The sequence below is a fragment of the Limanda limanda genome, chromosome 2 (assembly GCF_963576545.1).
Source record: "Limanda limanda chromosome 2, fLimLim1.1, whole genome shotgun sequence".
NCBI classification, from domain to species: Eukaryota; Metazoa; Chordata; class Actinopteri; order Pleuronectiformes; family Pleuronectidae; genus Limanda; species Limanda limanda.
Genome location: NC_083637.1, coordinates 21493848 through 21506835, shown reverse-complemented (window position 1 = coordinate 21506835; position 12988 = coordinate 21493848). Strand labels below are relative to the sequence as shown.

Below are 12988 nucleotides of genomic sequence, written 5' to 3'. Positions count from 1 at the left end.
GTATAGTTGTTTTTGGTTGTTGGTTTTTGTTTGTTTTTTGGGGTTTACAGTTTTATTACAGTTTATTTTATTGGGTTGTGTGTGAATTGATTTGTTCTTTTTAGAATTAAATGTATTTGCAACAATGTGATTAATAAGAAGACAGATTTCTTTAGTATGGGCTCATATTACTCCATTTAAAAGTGGTTGAATTCTAATGAGATTTTGGAATTTGGTCTGTACATTTTCTTTGTGACAGTGACAAACTTACAGCTCTAAAATGAAATGATCGTCATTGAACATTTTTCACTCAGTTTAAAAGCTGAGGCAGATTCTCAGGTTTGTTGTATTTCAGTGTGTTGCACGTTATACAAGATTTGCGTTTTAATTTATAAATGGGGCTTTAAATGCAGTTTTTCTTACTATTCTCATCCTGTGCCTTTTTGTGCGCTGCATTCTCTGTCAGGTAAAAATGTAAATAATTTCAACTAAGAATAAAGTAAATAAGCAAAGATCTTTATTCTCTTAAGGTTAAATGTTGGATTTAATTCATTAAACAATCGCAGTCATACCGCCAACGCGATAATGCCTTAAATACTGGAGACCTTAAGCTGGACCATGTGTTTAATTTATCAGATTTAAACATGCAGTGTTGCATGTCACAGTCCTTTGTGTCAGAAGGATTATCAAGCCAGACTGTTTTTGTATACTGTGAACAATAATCCTGTGACATCCGTGTTGATGCTGTTTTCATATAATTTTTCATGTGACTTTTTTTGATGAGGAAAGCTACTTCAATAAATGTTTCAAATGTTTCAGGTGCCTCGTCAATATTTCAACGAGTGTAAATTCACACCAAAGAGCCTGGAACTGGTTTCCAGAGGTATTTCTTTATTTCTAGCATTGTGACTTTGTATTCATCTCAAACCTAGTGTGTATGAAACTGGTTTAATGTTTATATGGTCATGAACACCCCCAATGACATTGCACAAAACACCCTCCATTTTCTACACAGGCTTATTTCAGTTAGGACTTTTGACTTATTCTGGAACTGTTATAAAAGAGCGCCCCCAAGTGTTGAGGCAAAATAAAAAACAATTAACATGTAAATTAATCTATAACTTAGTTTGGATGTTTTTGTTTGAATGGAAACTTGACAAAAAATTGTGTAAAATATGTATTTTCAAACAACTGTAAAGAAGAGATAATCCATTATGAGTCCCACAAGGGAGACATTTGCTGTGATACAGCAGCAGAGAGCACAATCAAAATAGAGGCATCTTTTAAAGTAATGAATGAAGTAAATATGCAATAGAGACATATGCAAAAATATTTAAAAATAACAAGTATTATCAGCATATGATTTAACTGAGAAGAGGTTTTATAATATTTATCATCGGTGCCTTTTAAAAACATCAACACACATCCATTAATTTTAACATTCAAAGACAATATTTATAACATTGACCCACAACCTCCATCCCCAGAGTTTAAGTATTTGATCACAATCTAGTTTCCAACAATCAGCGGTGCGGCCTAGGGGGGAGAGTGGTTGTTCTCCAACAAGATGGTTGGGGGTTCAATCCCCACTCTTCCCTATCTGTGCTGTAATGTCCTTGACAAGATACTGAACTCCTAAAATTGTCATTACTTCAACCACCATTGCACAATATCTTACACTATGTAAACTACAAACATAAATAAATAAAAAAAATTAGATTAAACTTAATTAATCCTGCGCAGTTCACTTCTGCGCAGGAAGAGTGCAGTCCACTACTGTTCTGCAGGAGGTAAATAATTTTTTTTAAAATAAATAACTAAAAAAATAAATGAAAAGTTAATTTTCACCACTTTCTAGCTTTCTGCAAATTTTGGTAAGAATTTGAACATGTTAAAGCCCTCAAAAAGCCAATTCATTTGCTTGAAAAATAATAATAATAATCCTTTCAATTTCAATAGGGCCTCACTGTCTGTCAGTGCGTGTCAGTGCTCGGGCCCTAATAATGTATTATAGAATCCAAATATAATATAAAACACCCTGTGTATGAATATAATGCACAGATGGAACATAATAGGTATTGCACAGTTTAATGAAGATACATGATTCTTAATAATTGTTAATATTTACTAGCATATAATAATGATGTTTGAAATTCTTGCTGTTATATTATAATAATAATGATGATAAACATACTGCTATAAACTACCATCTCTTTATTCAACTATACTGACTGAACTGATTAAATTATTATTACAATTATTATGATAATTGTTGTTTATTTCTGTTGTTATATTAAAAGTAGTATTTAAGCAGTAAGTCTTATATTAACCAAACCTAACTATACTGACATAAACTACCATCTCTTTATTAAACTATATTCTTATTGTCATAAATATTATTATTACTGTTATTATTGTTGTTGTTGTTGTCTCCCATAAACATGAGTGCAGTTCTGCAGCAGTCACGACAGGGGGCAGCCGCTCACAGCCAACACAGAAAATACCAGAAGGAAAATCCCGTGTGAAGTTGCCATTGACTCATGGTTTTAAAAACCTCCGCCCCTCCAGCCAATCAGAGAAGAAAAACACGGAGCTGCGTGTGCGAGTTGCTGGGTCGAACACACAACACCAGAGTGGGTCGGTGGTCGGTGGTCGCAGCTACAGACGGTCAGTGAGTCTCACTACGACTCTTCTCCTCCACACACGATCCTATTCTCACCGTGTTGTTACGCAGTTGACGGATTAAATCGACGCAGCCTGACAGTTGTTGACCGAGCTTTACGCGCTGTGTGTACTTGTATTCCTCCTCTCATTGACGTGTTGTGTAGTCACCGAGTGTGTGATGGAGACACACTAGGTGTAAAGTGCACGTTCTGTTCGTGCATGTGATCGTGACTCGTGTTGTCACGGTTAAATCGTGGAGTTTGGCCTTGTGACGCAGCTGCTCCTTCCTCTCTGACACGGAGCATTCGAGCTAACGCAGCGTCAGCCATTGTTTGTCAACAGTGGGACTCGTGAATGAATGGAGTAGGGGGGGGATGGGGGAGCGTGTTGCGTCTGGACTTGTTGTTATTGACGCATGTGTGATCACTGATGTCTCCTCTTCCACCGCGCAGGGTTCTCTCTCTCTTTGTGTTTCTGCAAACTCTTGTTTCCTTCTGCACCAACATGGCAGCTGACTGTGTGGCCTGGCTGAACGCGAACCCCGTAGGTGAGTAAGAGAGAGTGTGTGTGTGTGTGTGTGTGTGTGTGTGTGTGTGTGTGTGTGTGTGTGTGTGTGTGTGTGTGTGTGTGTGTGTGTGTGTGTGTGTGTGTGTGTGTGTGTGTGTGTGTGTGTGTGTGTGTGTGTGTGTGTGTGTGTGTGTGTGTGTGTGTGTGTGTGTGTGTGTGTGTGTGTGTGTGTGTCAGACGCAGAGATTCAAATGCTCCATCAGCTCAATGTGTTGTGAGGCACCGGGACTGTTTTTTCACGCGGATGTGGTTCATTACTTCCTGTTGGTTCAGTGATCGTGCACACAGCCTTGATTTCGTTCTGCTCATCATCCTGCCTCAGTGACTGCAGACAGACATTGAACGTGCACCCCCGACACAAGTATGACTGCTCCAAGAGCTGCTCATTCACTGTTGGTCAAGTAAACACATGTTAACATTAACTTTCTTCCCTTTTTTTGTGTGCTTGTATCCAACAGAGCCCGGGGACCTGAGCGACTCCTTTCTATCTGGTGATGAAGACAACGGCAGGCCGGCTGTCTCCAACAAAAACGGCAGCAGTGAGATCAACGGCAACTGGCTGCTGTCGTCCAGCAGCAGCGTCCAGGAGGCCCGGCTCAAGGCCAAGGCCAAGCGGAGGCTGAGGAAGAACTCCTCCAGGGACTCTGGCCGAGGAGACTCGCTCAGCGACAATGGGGACGTGGTCCGGGGGTCCTCCGCGGCTCCCACCAGCCCCAAGAGCAAGCTGCTGGACAGGAAGTCCAGACTGGGAAAGGGCAGAGGCCTGCCGAAGAAAGGTACGACCATGCAAACAATATGACACCACATACATCAGATGTTTCAGTTTCCCTGGAATCTCAAAGGGTAACGTCTTTCTTGCTGGTCACTGCCTGGGGGGGGGGGTCCAGTGCTTCAAAGTGGACACAACCCTCCTCACTGTTGGACCCACAGTTGTCTTCATCTGGTGGTTTTCCATCTCTGAGCCATAAAGCAATTACCTTGTAAACAAATGGCTGTGTGATCTGGAGCAGCTCGCACCAATTTAAACGGCCTCAGGGTTTTTTTTTATAGCCATTTGCTCGGTCAGGCTTTTGTGGAAATTTCCACGTGAGGTAAAATACAGAGTGATATAAGTGATATTTTATCAATGTATACGATGTGACTTGTTACCACAAGTACCTACAGATACATAAATGCAGTTCTTAATTGAAGTTAATGTATTTGTTCCCGGGGGACCAGTTATGCTTATGGATTTGATGTGTTGTCTGCTGAAGTTACATGAGCTTGTGTGATACATTTGTTAGTGTGTGTGACGCCACTTGTTATAGCATCAGGCATTCAGTTGAAAACGTTGCATAATGGCTTACTGTGATTCCCTGTCCCATTTATAAAGCAAGCCTTAAGATAGATCCTGTAATCTGCCGTCCTCCTGCTCCCAACGGTCTGCTGCACACAACATGAATACACAACATGAATACACACCAGAAATGCACAAGTGGATCAGAATGTAACATCTCACTGCAGATCTTGCTCCAGCGGTGGAAGAGTACACATGTCCTCACAGTCTGCAGAACAGTATGTTCACTCTGCTCTTCTCATGGGCAGTAAAACTGGAACAAGTGTGTTTTCTCTTGGCCCTGTGCCTGTGTCTGTTTCTTTTCTGGTTACATAACAAAACTGCACCGTCAGTGGTGCCCAGTGGAACACTAGCTGCGTGCTGTCCTCCACGCATGTCAGTTTTTGAAAGACAACTACGGAAGATTAGCAGAAGTAGAACGGGTGGCTCCCACAACCGACGTGGGCTGCACTAAATATAGTGGCACGATAAATGTGACATACTGTGTGGGACTAATGGGGGTTTAAAGCATGTTGCACAAGCTGCTTTTGGAATTGGGCTTCTTAAACTGTCTGCAATCTGTTGGGGCTTTGCCTCAGAGCCAGCAGATGTTTGTTTGTATAACGAGCACCACTGAGGTGTCACCTCCCCAAATACAGGGATTATGTGTGCATGTTTTTTGTGCTGTGAGAAAAAAAAATTAACATGAGAAATGGTAAACATCACCCAGAGTTAATGATCCATGGAACATTAATAACACTATTATAACAACTGTGTTAGAACTGTTTTGACCCCTGGGCAAGACCTTTCTGATTCTAACACATGGCTTTAAAAATAATAGGAAAATCAGAGAGAAAATTGTTGTATTTTTCTAATTAAGTAGGTTTACTTTGTGTTCGGTTGATTCACTCAAGAGTTTATAAGGCACACATTTCCCATAAGCACACAGAGAAAATATTTTGTGCGCACAGTTCACCAGACACACACAACACGAGGCGCACACAGCCAGGACGTTGACGTTACAGTGACAGCAACGATCCAAATTTATGGTCCGACCCTATTGATTCAAAACTAAACAAGTGTGATTGTGAATGATCCGTTTCACTAGTTGATCATTAACACATCAATGATCATCTTGAGTTTATTTCCTCTCCACAATGGAGATGCAGCACAGAGGTGGTCGGGTCATAGATTTGAAATAAATCAATTAATAGCTTTTTTTCAATCAGTTATTATAAGTAATAAAAACCTTTAATGAGACCAGTACAATCTTTCTGTTGAGTACATGACATCATGCGGTGTAAGTTTCAACATCAACACCCCAGCTTCTCATTTGGATGGCTTTCACTCTGAACACACAAGTATCATTATTCACTTTCATTCTCTAGCAAGCAGGAATTGAGAACACACAAACTTAGTTTTTGTTTTGTTTTTTCAAACAAGACAACTCATGTTTCAGGTATCCAAGATATGTGGGCCAGGAAACTTTTTCAAAAGGACACGGCCATATTGCTTTTACACAAGGGCTTGTAATGCTGTCAGATATCATGTCTAACATTGTCACTGCGGCAGGTGGGGCTGGAGGAAAAGGTGTCTGGGGCCGATCCGGTGAAGTTTATCAGCTGGAGCAGGTGGATGCGAAAGATCCCAATTATGACGAAGCTCAGGTAACAACACCAGTGTCGAGTGATCACATGTAAAATCCACTGGAGCTTATGTGACATGTTAAGGACCTTTTACGCCGTGCAGATGATAACATGTACTGTAAATAAAATTGATCCTAATGTACATAGTTTCTATTATTTGTCTATGCAGTGGATACAATTAGAAAAATGTCATATGGGAGACTAATTGTGATTATGTTCTGACAGGAGAACTGTGTGTATGAGACTGTGGTCCCTCCACTGCAAGAGAGGGACTTTGAGAAGACTGTCGCCCCCATAGTGCAGGAGTACTTTGAACATGGGGACACTAATGAAGTGGCTGTAAGTGTCCCGACATTTTGCCCGACTGACCGTGGATGTGCTTATGTATCGCAACACACTTTACAAACGGCTGTAAAAAGTAACGAGAATAAAAAGATATTAATATTGTGACATGTTGGCGCTTCTCTCCATGTCCAGGAGCTACTTGCAGAACTGAACCTGGGGCCCATGTGCAGTGAGGTGCCCTCATTGGCTGTGTCGCTGGCCCTGGAGGCCAAAGCCAGCCAACGGGAGCTCACCTCCAGGCTGCTGGCCGACTTATGTGGACCGGTCCTGTCACACAGCGACGTGGAAAACTCCTTCGACAAACTTCTCCGAGAGCTGCCCGACTTGGTCCTGGACACACCCGGAGCCCCACATGTGAGTGGAGAAGAGAGAGAGAGAGAGTGTTTGTGTGCACTTGTAGCCTAGTTTCCAGCTTAATTAATAATAGGGTGTTAAAGTTATCAATAAAGATTTTAAAATGGCCTTGCATCACAAGCTGCTTTCAGAACTCCAGATAAACCCTGGACTTTTTGCTGCCAACATCGTAGTAAAAATTTTGGAGATTGAAAAGGACCTGTAACTTTTGTTTCCATCTAGAACGTGTAGACAAACTGATCTGCAGAACCAAAACACTCTTGAGCTGAAAGTATAGTTTCTGTTTGTGGTGTTTGAGTTTTCTACACAGTCTGGGGAATCAGGGGAACAACGCCGTGGTTTGTTAGTGTGTGTGTGTGTGTAGTTATGAGGCCCAATATTGGTCCAATACCATAATTGTGAGGACATTTTGGCTAGTCCTTAAAAATTCCAAGGGCTGTTTGATGGCTAAGACTTGGTTTTAGAGATAGAATTGGACTGGGTTAGGCATTTAATTGTGATGATTAAGGTTAGAGTAAGGGGCTAGGGAAGGCATTATACCGATCACAACTATAGTGAAACAAATGTGTGTGTGTATTTGAGCTCTTCCCTTTTCAGTCTGCACAGACATGAGATCTCTGACCATTGTCTGCCTGTTCTCACAAAATGCAAGCTCAGCAAAGGGTTATTGGTCATCACACCCACCCACACACACACAAACACACACACACACACACACAACCCCTCCTTTCACTGTCTCATTCAGTCTCACTGGTCATTTCTGTCCCACAGATAGAGGGGCATTATGACTCCGCCCTGCCCCCACCTACTTCGCTTCACCCTTTCACTCTCTGGTTCCCAGACACACACACACACTCACACACTCTCTGCTCTCTTTCTCCTCATATGCCTGCCAGTCTAGCCAGAGCCACAGATCAGATGAGCTGGAGCTGCTTGTTGTCTGTGCAGAAACAATGTTGGGTGATGAGCGCAGGCTTTGTGGAGGCCAGAGGAGCAAAGCCAGCTCTTTAGTTTTCTCTCAATCATGCACTCAAACTACTGTAAACAAACTCATGCACGTGCCCCTGAGGCCACAGCCTGTCGGGTCAGTCATTTCATGGTCTCTGTTTTTTTCAAACTGAAAGAGCTTTGTAACACTAAGTTTTTTGTCCTAAAATTAAACATTTTTAAAGTAATGTTTAAATTAAATGTCTCCTCATCACCTCTATTGTTTCCGGCTGCTCCTCGAAGTAATGAAAGTAAAATAATCATTGTGTTGTAAATCTGATTTTCACCTTTCATAATATAGAAAATATACACAAATTACCAGATTTCAAAAATAAAAATGAGATGAGGTCTAATGAGAACACCGGTGAATTGAGTGTCCATCAACTGTTCAGCACAATGTGGTGCTGTGTAATTTGTTTGTTTTACATTTTTTTCTCTTTTGTTTCTCTTCCAGTTGGTGGGTCGGTTTATTGCTCGGGCTGTTAGCGACCAAATATTGTCCAAGGGCTACATTGAAGGTTACAAGGGCAAAGTTGACTGTGAATACTCAAGGTATGTGACTGTAAGCAAAGCTCTCCTGCTTGTGATTAGAGTTTCCTGTCTTATGTTCTATCATGATCTTTTTTTAAAAAAACATGTAACTTCCTGTGTCATGCCCAGAGTTTATGTTTGGGTATGTGCGCAAGTGATTAGAATCGCTGCTCATGATAAGAGGGGATTCAGTCAGTAGTGTGGAAGCTTACTATATAAATATATACAGTCAAGTTCAAATCTGTTTAAAAACAATCAGTAGTTGTATGTGATATGAGGAACAATATCCACAACAATGACGTCAATCATAGTAAAAATAGTAAAAAAAAAGTCTGAGTGAGATGAGACAAGTACATATTTGTTTTTACTATAAAAACTTACTTTTTGAGACTTCAGTGAGGAAGGTATGAAACAGCAGGAGATTCTTAACTGAATTTACATGTAAACAAAATAAATAAGTTAGTGTTGCAGTGTTACAACCTAAACCCCCCAAATCATGCCTGTTGTTTTGTTCTGATCTCTCAGGGCGGCACTGGACCGGGCAGCCGTGCTGTTGAAGATGAGTATGGATGGGCTTCGCATCGACAACCAGTGGGGGTCAGGGGGGGGCCAGAGACCTGTCACACAGCTCATCAAAGAGGTAAAGGGTTTCTTGTAGATTAGACTCCTCTTAATAATGATAATAGTAATGTACTCTGTTTAGTAATAGTAAACCTGTTGTTTCTCCCCCAACAATTCCCAAAGATGTTTGTTGCCTAAAACTCTTTTGGGGCTATGAGAAAATGAAACCCCACAGGTTAATAATGGTAGTTGAATCTCTCCTCTTCCAGATGAACCTGCTGCTGAAGGAGTACGTTCTGTCTGGAGACCGCACGGAGGCTGAGAGATGCCTGAGAGATCTGGAGGTTCCACATTTCCACCATGAGTTTGTGTACGAGGTAAATACTTTGATGCACTACAGGTGTACACGATGGTAAAGAAGTCGAGTAAAACCTTTTTTCAACCTGAAAAATAATAAACATTGCTTAAGATTTTGAAGCCAATCCATTTGCTGTAGCTACTATAGAAAGTTGTTGGTGCTAATACAAGGCTGTAAATATTCCGGCCTCTTCCCTCAGGCTGTACTGATGGTTCTGGAGTCCAAAGGAGAGAAGACTTCCAAAATGGTTCTGCAGCTCCTGAAGTCACTCTCCGCTTCCTCCATCATCACCGTGGACCAAATGAGAAGGGTAGGCTGCCACCTGGTGTTCAAAATGTTTTACAGCATGGTATTATTTCAGCAGGAACCAGTTTATTTGTTTGTCTTTGAGATCGTTTCTTATCCATTTGTTTTTTTCTTTCACAGGGCTATGAAAGAATTTACATGGACATTGCTGAAATCAACATCGATGTCCCTCGTGCGTACTTCATACTGGAGCAATTTGTGGATATGAGCCTCAGTATGGGAGTCATTGATGTGAAGTCCAGAGATCTCTGTCCCTGTCGGTAAGTACCCTGGCTTTCTCAGACACGCACCTTCATTTGACCTCTGAAGGAAGATCTTCATTTTGTGACCTGTCTCTCGTTCAGAGGCCGGAAGAGATTCGTCAGCGAGGGGGACGGTGGCGTCGTCAAACTTGAAAGCTACTGAGGCGCCCTTTTTACTGCATGTGCCACAAGAAGAAGAAGCTACTTTTTTACTGACGTATTTTTCAAGATAGTTGGGTACAATATTTCTCCTTCTAACAGTCAAAAGAATCTACATTTTTGAAACTGGGGTAGGCTAAAAAAAAATCTGCACTTTCCGATTAAGACTGAAGATGACTTTCTCCAAGGTTTTTCACTAGACATTTAAATAAGCTAACCCTTGAAGTGCCACACCTCTCAGTGTCCATCGCTCCATGTTGTTTTGTACAGTATTTTCTTGATTTCACTGCCACTCCTTCTGTGTTTTCTGGAACGCAGTGTTTGTACAGAGATGACTGCTTTGTGTCAAGAGCTTTACAAAGGGGTTTGAAAAAAGAAATATAGGTTGCGAGTTCAGTATAATACTGGCTCCCTAACTAGCTGCTCTTTCTATGCTGTGCTTGTCTCTTTTTCGTCTCTATACCCTTTAATATCACACAAAGATATAATTTCTGAAGGTTTAAGACTTAACAAAAAACAAATATCAATCGGGTAACTCCACAAAATGGTGTCGAGAGTGTTTATTTTTATATATCAGGAATACTGGTTTGTGAAATGTATTGCTTATTGTTTGTTCATTAAACCACTATTAAATAATCCAAGCCTGCTTTTGTGAATGTCACAATATTAACACACGCAACCAACCACATGTTGGAACTAAACTCTTGCCTCTAACACATTCATTCTACCCTACATTCATGCAAATGTCTCTGCAACCAACCATATTGAGGTTAACTGGCCTGCAATAAACATAATGATTATTGATAACATGCATCAAATCATGAACACTAAGAAGAGGTGTGTAGTGATGAGGCTTACGTTGACTACTCTCACCGCTCAGCTCCAAACATCAACCTCTTCATGTTGCATGTCACTGTCTATAAAAATACCTAATCTATTAGTGATTGAAAATACTGTGCCCTCCTTCTAAAGGAATGTTCTACCAGTCTGGCTGCTTCATGCTGTAGCAAGTCCTCCATAGAGCGTCTACTGTGGCTGCTCCTTCATCGACAGCTCCTGCTGTTTGACGGCCTCTTGAGCCTCCATCTGCATCTTCTCCAGTTTCTCCAGGGTGACGGATTTGAGTGGGAGCAGCTTTGGCTTACAGAGAACCATGGTAGGGACGTCTTCCATGGAAAGCTGCCCTGTGGATGTAAAGAAAGAAGAATCCCTTAACCTCAACCTTAGTTCTCACATTACTACAACTAATCTAGATTTAAATGTGAAGATAAATGAGGAAACTGAGGTGCAGTGTTGCTGTTTTTTACTTCTGCCAAGGAGGGGATGTTTTCAGTTTCTCTCTGGTAGTTAGCAGGATTACACAAAAACTACATAAACAGTTTACCACGAAACTTGGTGGAAAGATGTTGTACAGATCAGGAAAGAACCCATCATTTTGGTGTGGAGCCATCCTTAAATTTTAACAGTGCGAGATAAGATGTTTTTACCAATTTCTATTGATTTATCAGAGAATAATTAATTGATCTTGTTGAAAAACAAAACGGACATGTTCATGGCACTGCTACTCATTAGTATGTGTGACTAGTTTTAGATCAAAATAAAAATCTGTATGCATGTTATATTTGTAGGCTCTAAGTTGTGGCCCATCACATGCCAGTTTTTAAATGCATGTAGCACTGGGGTTCAGTCTCCCTGCATGAAACATGTGGACAGTTTGGACCTCTGCTGCTCTGCCTCTGAACAGCCTGTACATATTAAAAGCCATTACTCTAGAAATCCATTATTATCCAGCTTTATATTGCGAAAAAGTCAATGATGCTGCGCTGCAGAGGAGGCGCACACAGCACCCACTGACTGATTTTGCAAGCTTTTGCAGATTTCTGAACAGTTCCCATGTTGTATCAGGCTCCACAAACAGCCTTTTGTTTGGAAACCACTGCTGCCAAAGGAGCTAATGGCTTCGGCACAAACCTTGTTTAGGCAGAACTTCTCTGAATATTGACTTGACTTCTGGCATTGTGTCTCCAAAGTGCGTGCTGAAAGGTAAATATATATTAGTTTACTTCATTTAACTAAATTGAATTCAGCACAGATTCATGAATACAAATGCAAAACCCAGAAAGAAAGAAAAGACCAAGATTCAAAACGATGACGCTGTGAAACCAGAAAGAAACTAGCTGCTGCCAATAAACAATAGGTGTTTTCTCAGCTGATCATAAAAGGTGAAATGTGACGCAGGGATCAGTCACAATAAAGAATCGGTGCCACAAGCTTTGCAAGGAACATATTTAAATGCAGAGCGAGAATACTGGAGTTTCAGTGACACAGAATAAATGATATTAAACTATGAATTAAGCAGTCAGGCGACATCAATAACATCCACCACTGATAACACCAGATCCTCCTGAGGGGGAATGTAAGTTAGCATTAGCTCATTCTGTTGAAAGTCTTGCAACCATCTGAAATGCAGCTTTTGCAGTGTGTCACGTTCACGTTCTCGTTGTGTTCAGTTCTCAATCAGCGTCACTTCTCCTAATGAGCGAATCTACCATCGCGAACCTCTTCGATCTCACTCATCCGGCTGAGGGCTAGCAGGGGTTAGCATGCTACCTAGCTACATAGCTACCCAGGCCCAGCTGAAGCGACGGCACCGTCCCGCGGTCAGATGGAGTCTCCGCCTCTACCCGCACACTGCGATGTGTCGTCCCCCCCCCCTTGTGTCTGACCACGTTTAATCACAAAACTCCGCGGTAAACACAACACACAACAACATTTAGTGACGCACCGGGCCGAGGATCACAGCGGTTGTCAAGCCAACGAGTCCGCGAGTCATGTGACCCCCCTCTTCCTTCACCCACTGACACCTGCAGAGCTCAGACACGAATTCATCTGCTAGAGGAGCAGCTGTGGAGGACTGTCCGTGTAACACTCTCTATCTGAATACAGACAAATACACTGTTTAACCCTTAGGTGT

General features: G+C 41.6%; 1 protein-coding gene across 1 annotated transcript; it reads left to right on the top strand.

Annotated features, from left to right (window-relative positions):
* Positions 1–2580: 2580 nt before the first annotated feature.
* pdcd4b (programmed cell death 4b) lies at positions 2581–10650 on the top strand. Its single transcript, XM_061082461.1, has 12 exons — positions 2581–2646; positions 3096–3190; positions 3669–3986; positions 6098–6192; positions 6397–6510; positions 6649–6870; positions 8312–8409; positions 8914–9028; positions 9219–9326; positions 9507–9617; positions 9734–9873; positions 9958–10650. The coding sequence occupies exons 2-12, from the start codon at positions 3148–3150 to the stop codon at positions 10016–10018; spliced, it is 1425 nt and encodes a 474-aa protein (XP_060938444.1). The 5' UTR covers positions 2581–2646; positions 3096–3147; the 3' UTR covers positions 10019–10650.
* The last annotated feature ends 2338 nt before the right edge of the window (positions 10651–12988 follow it).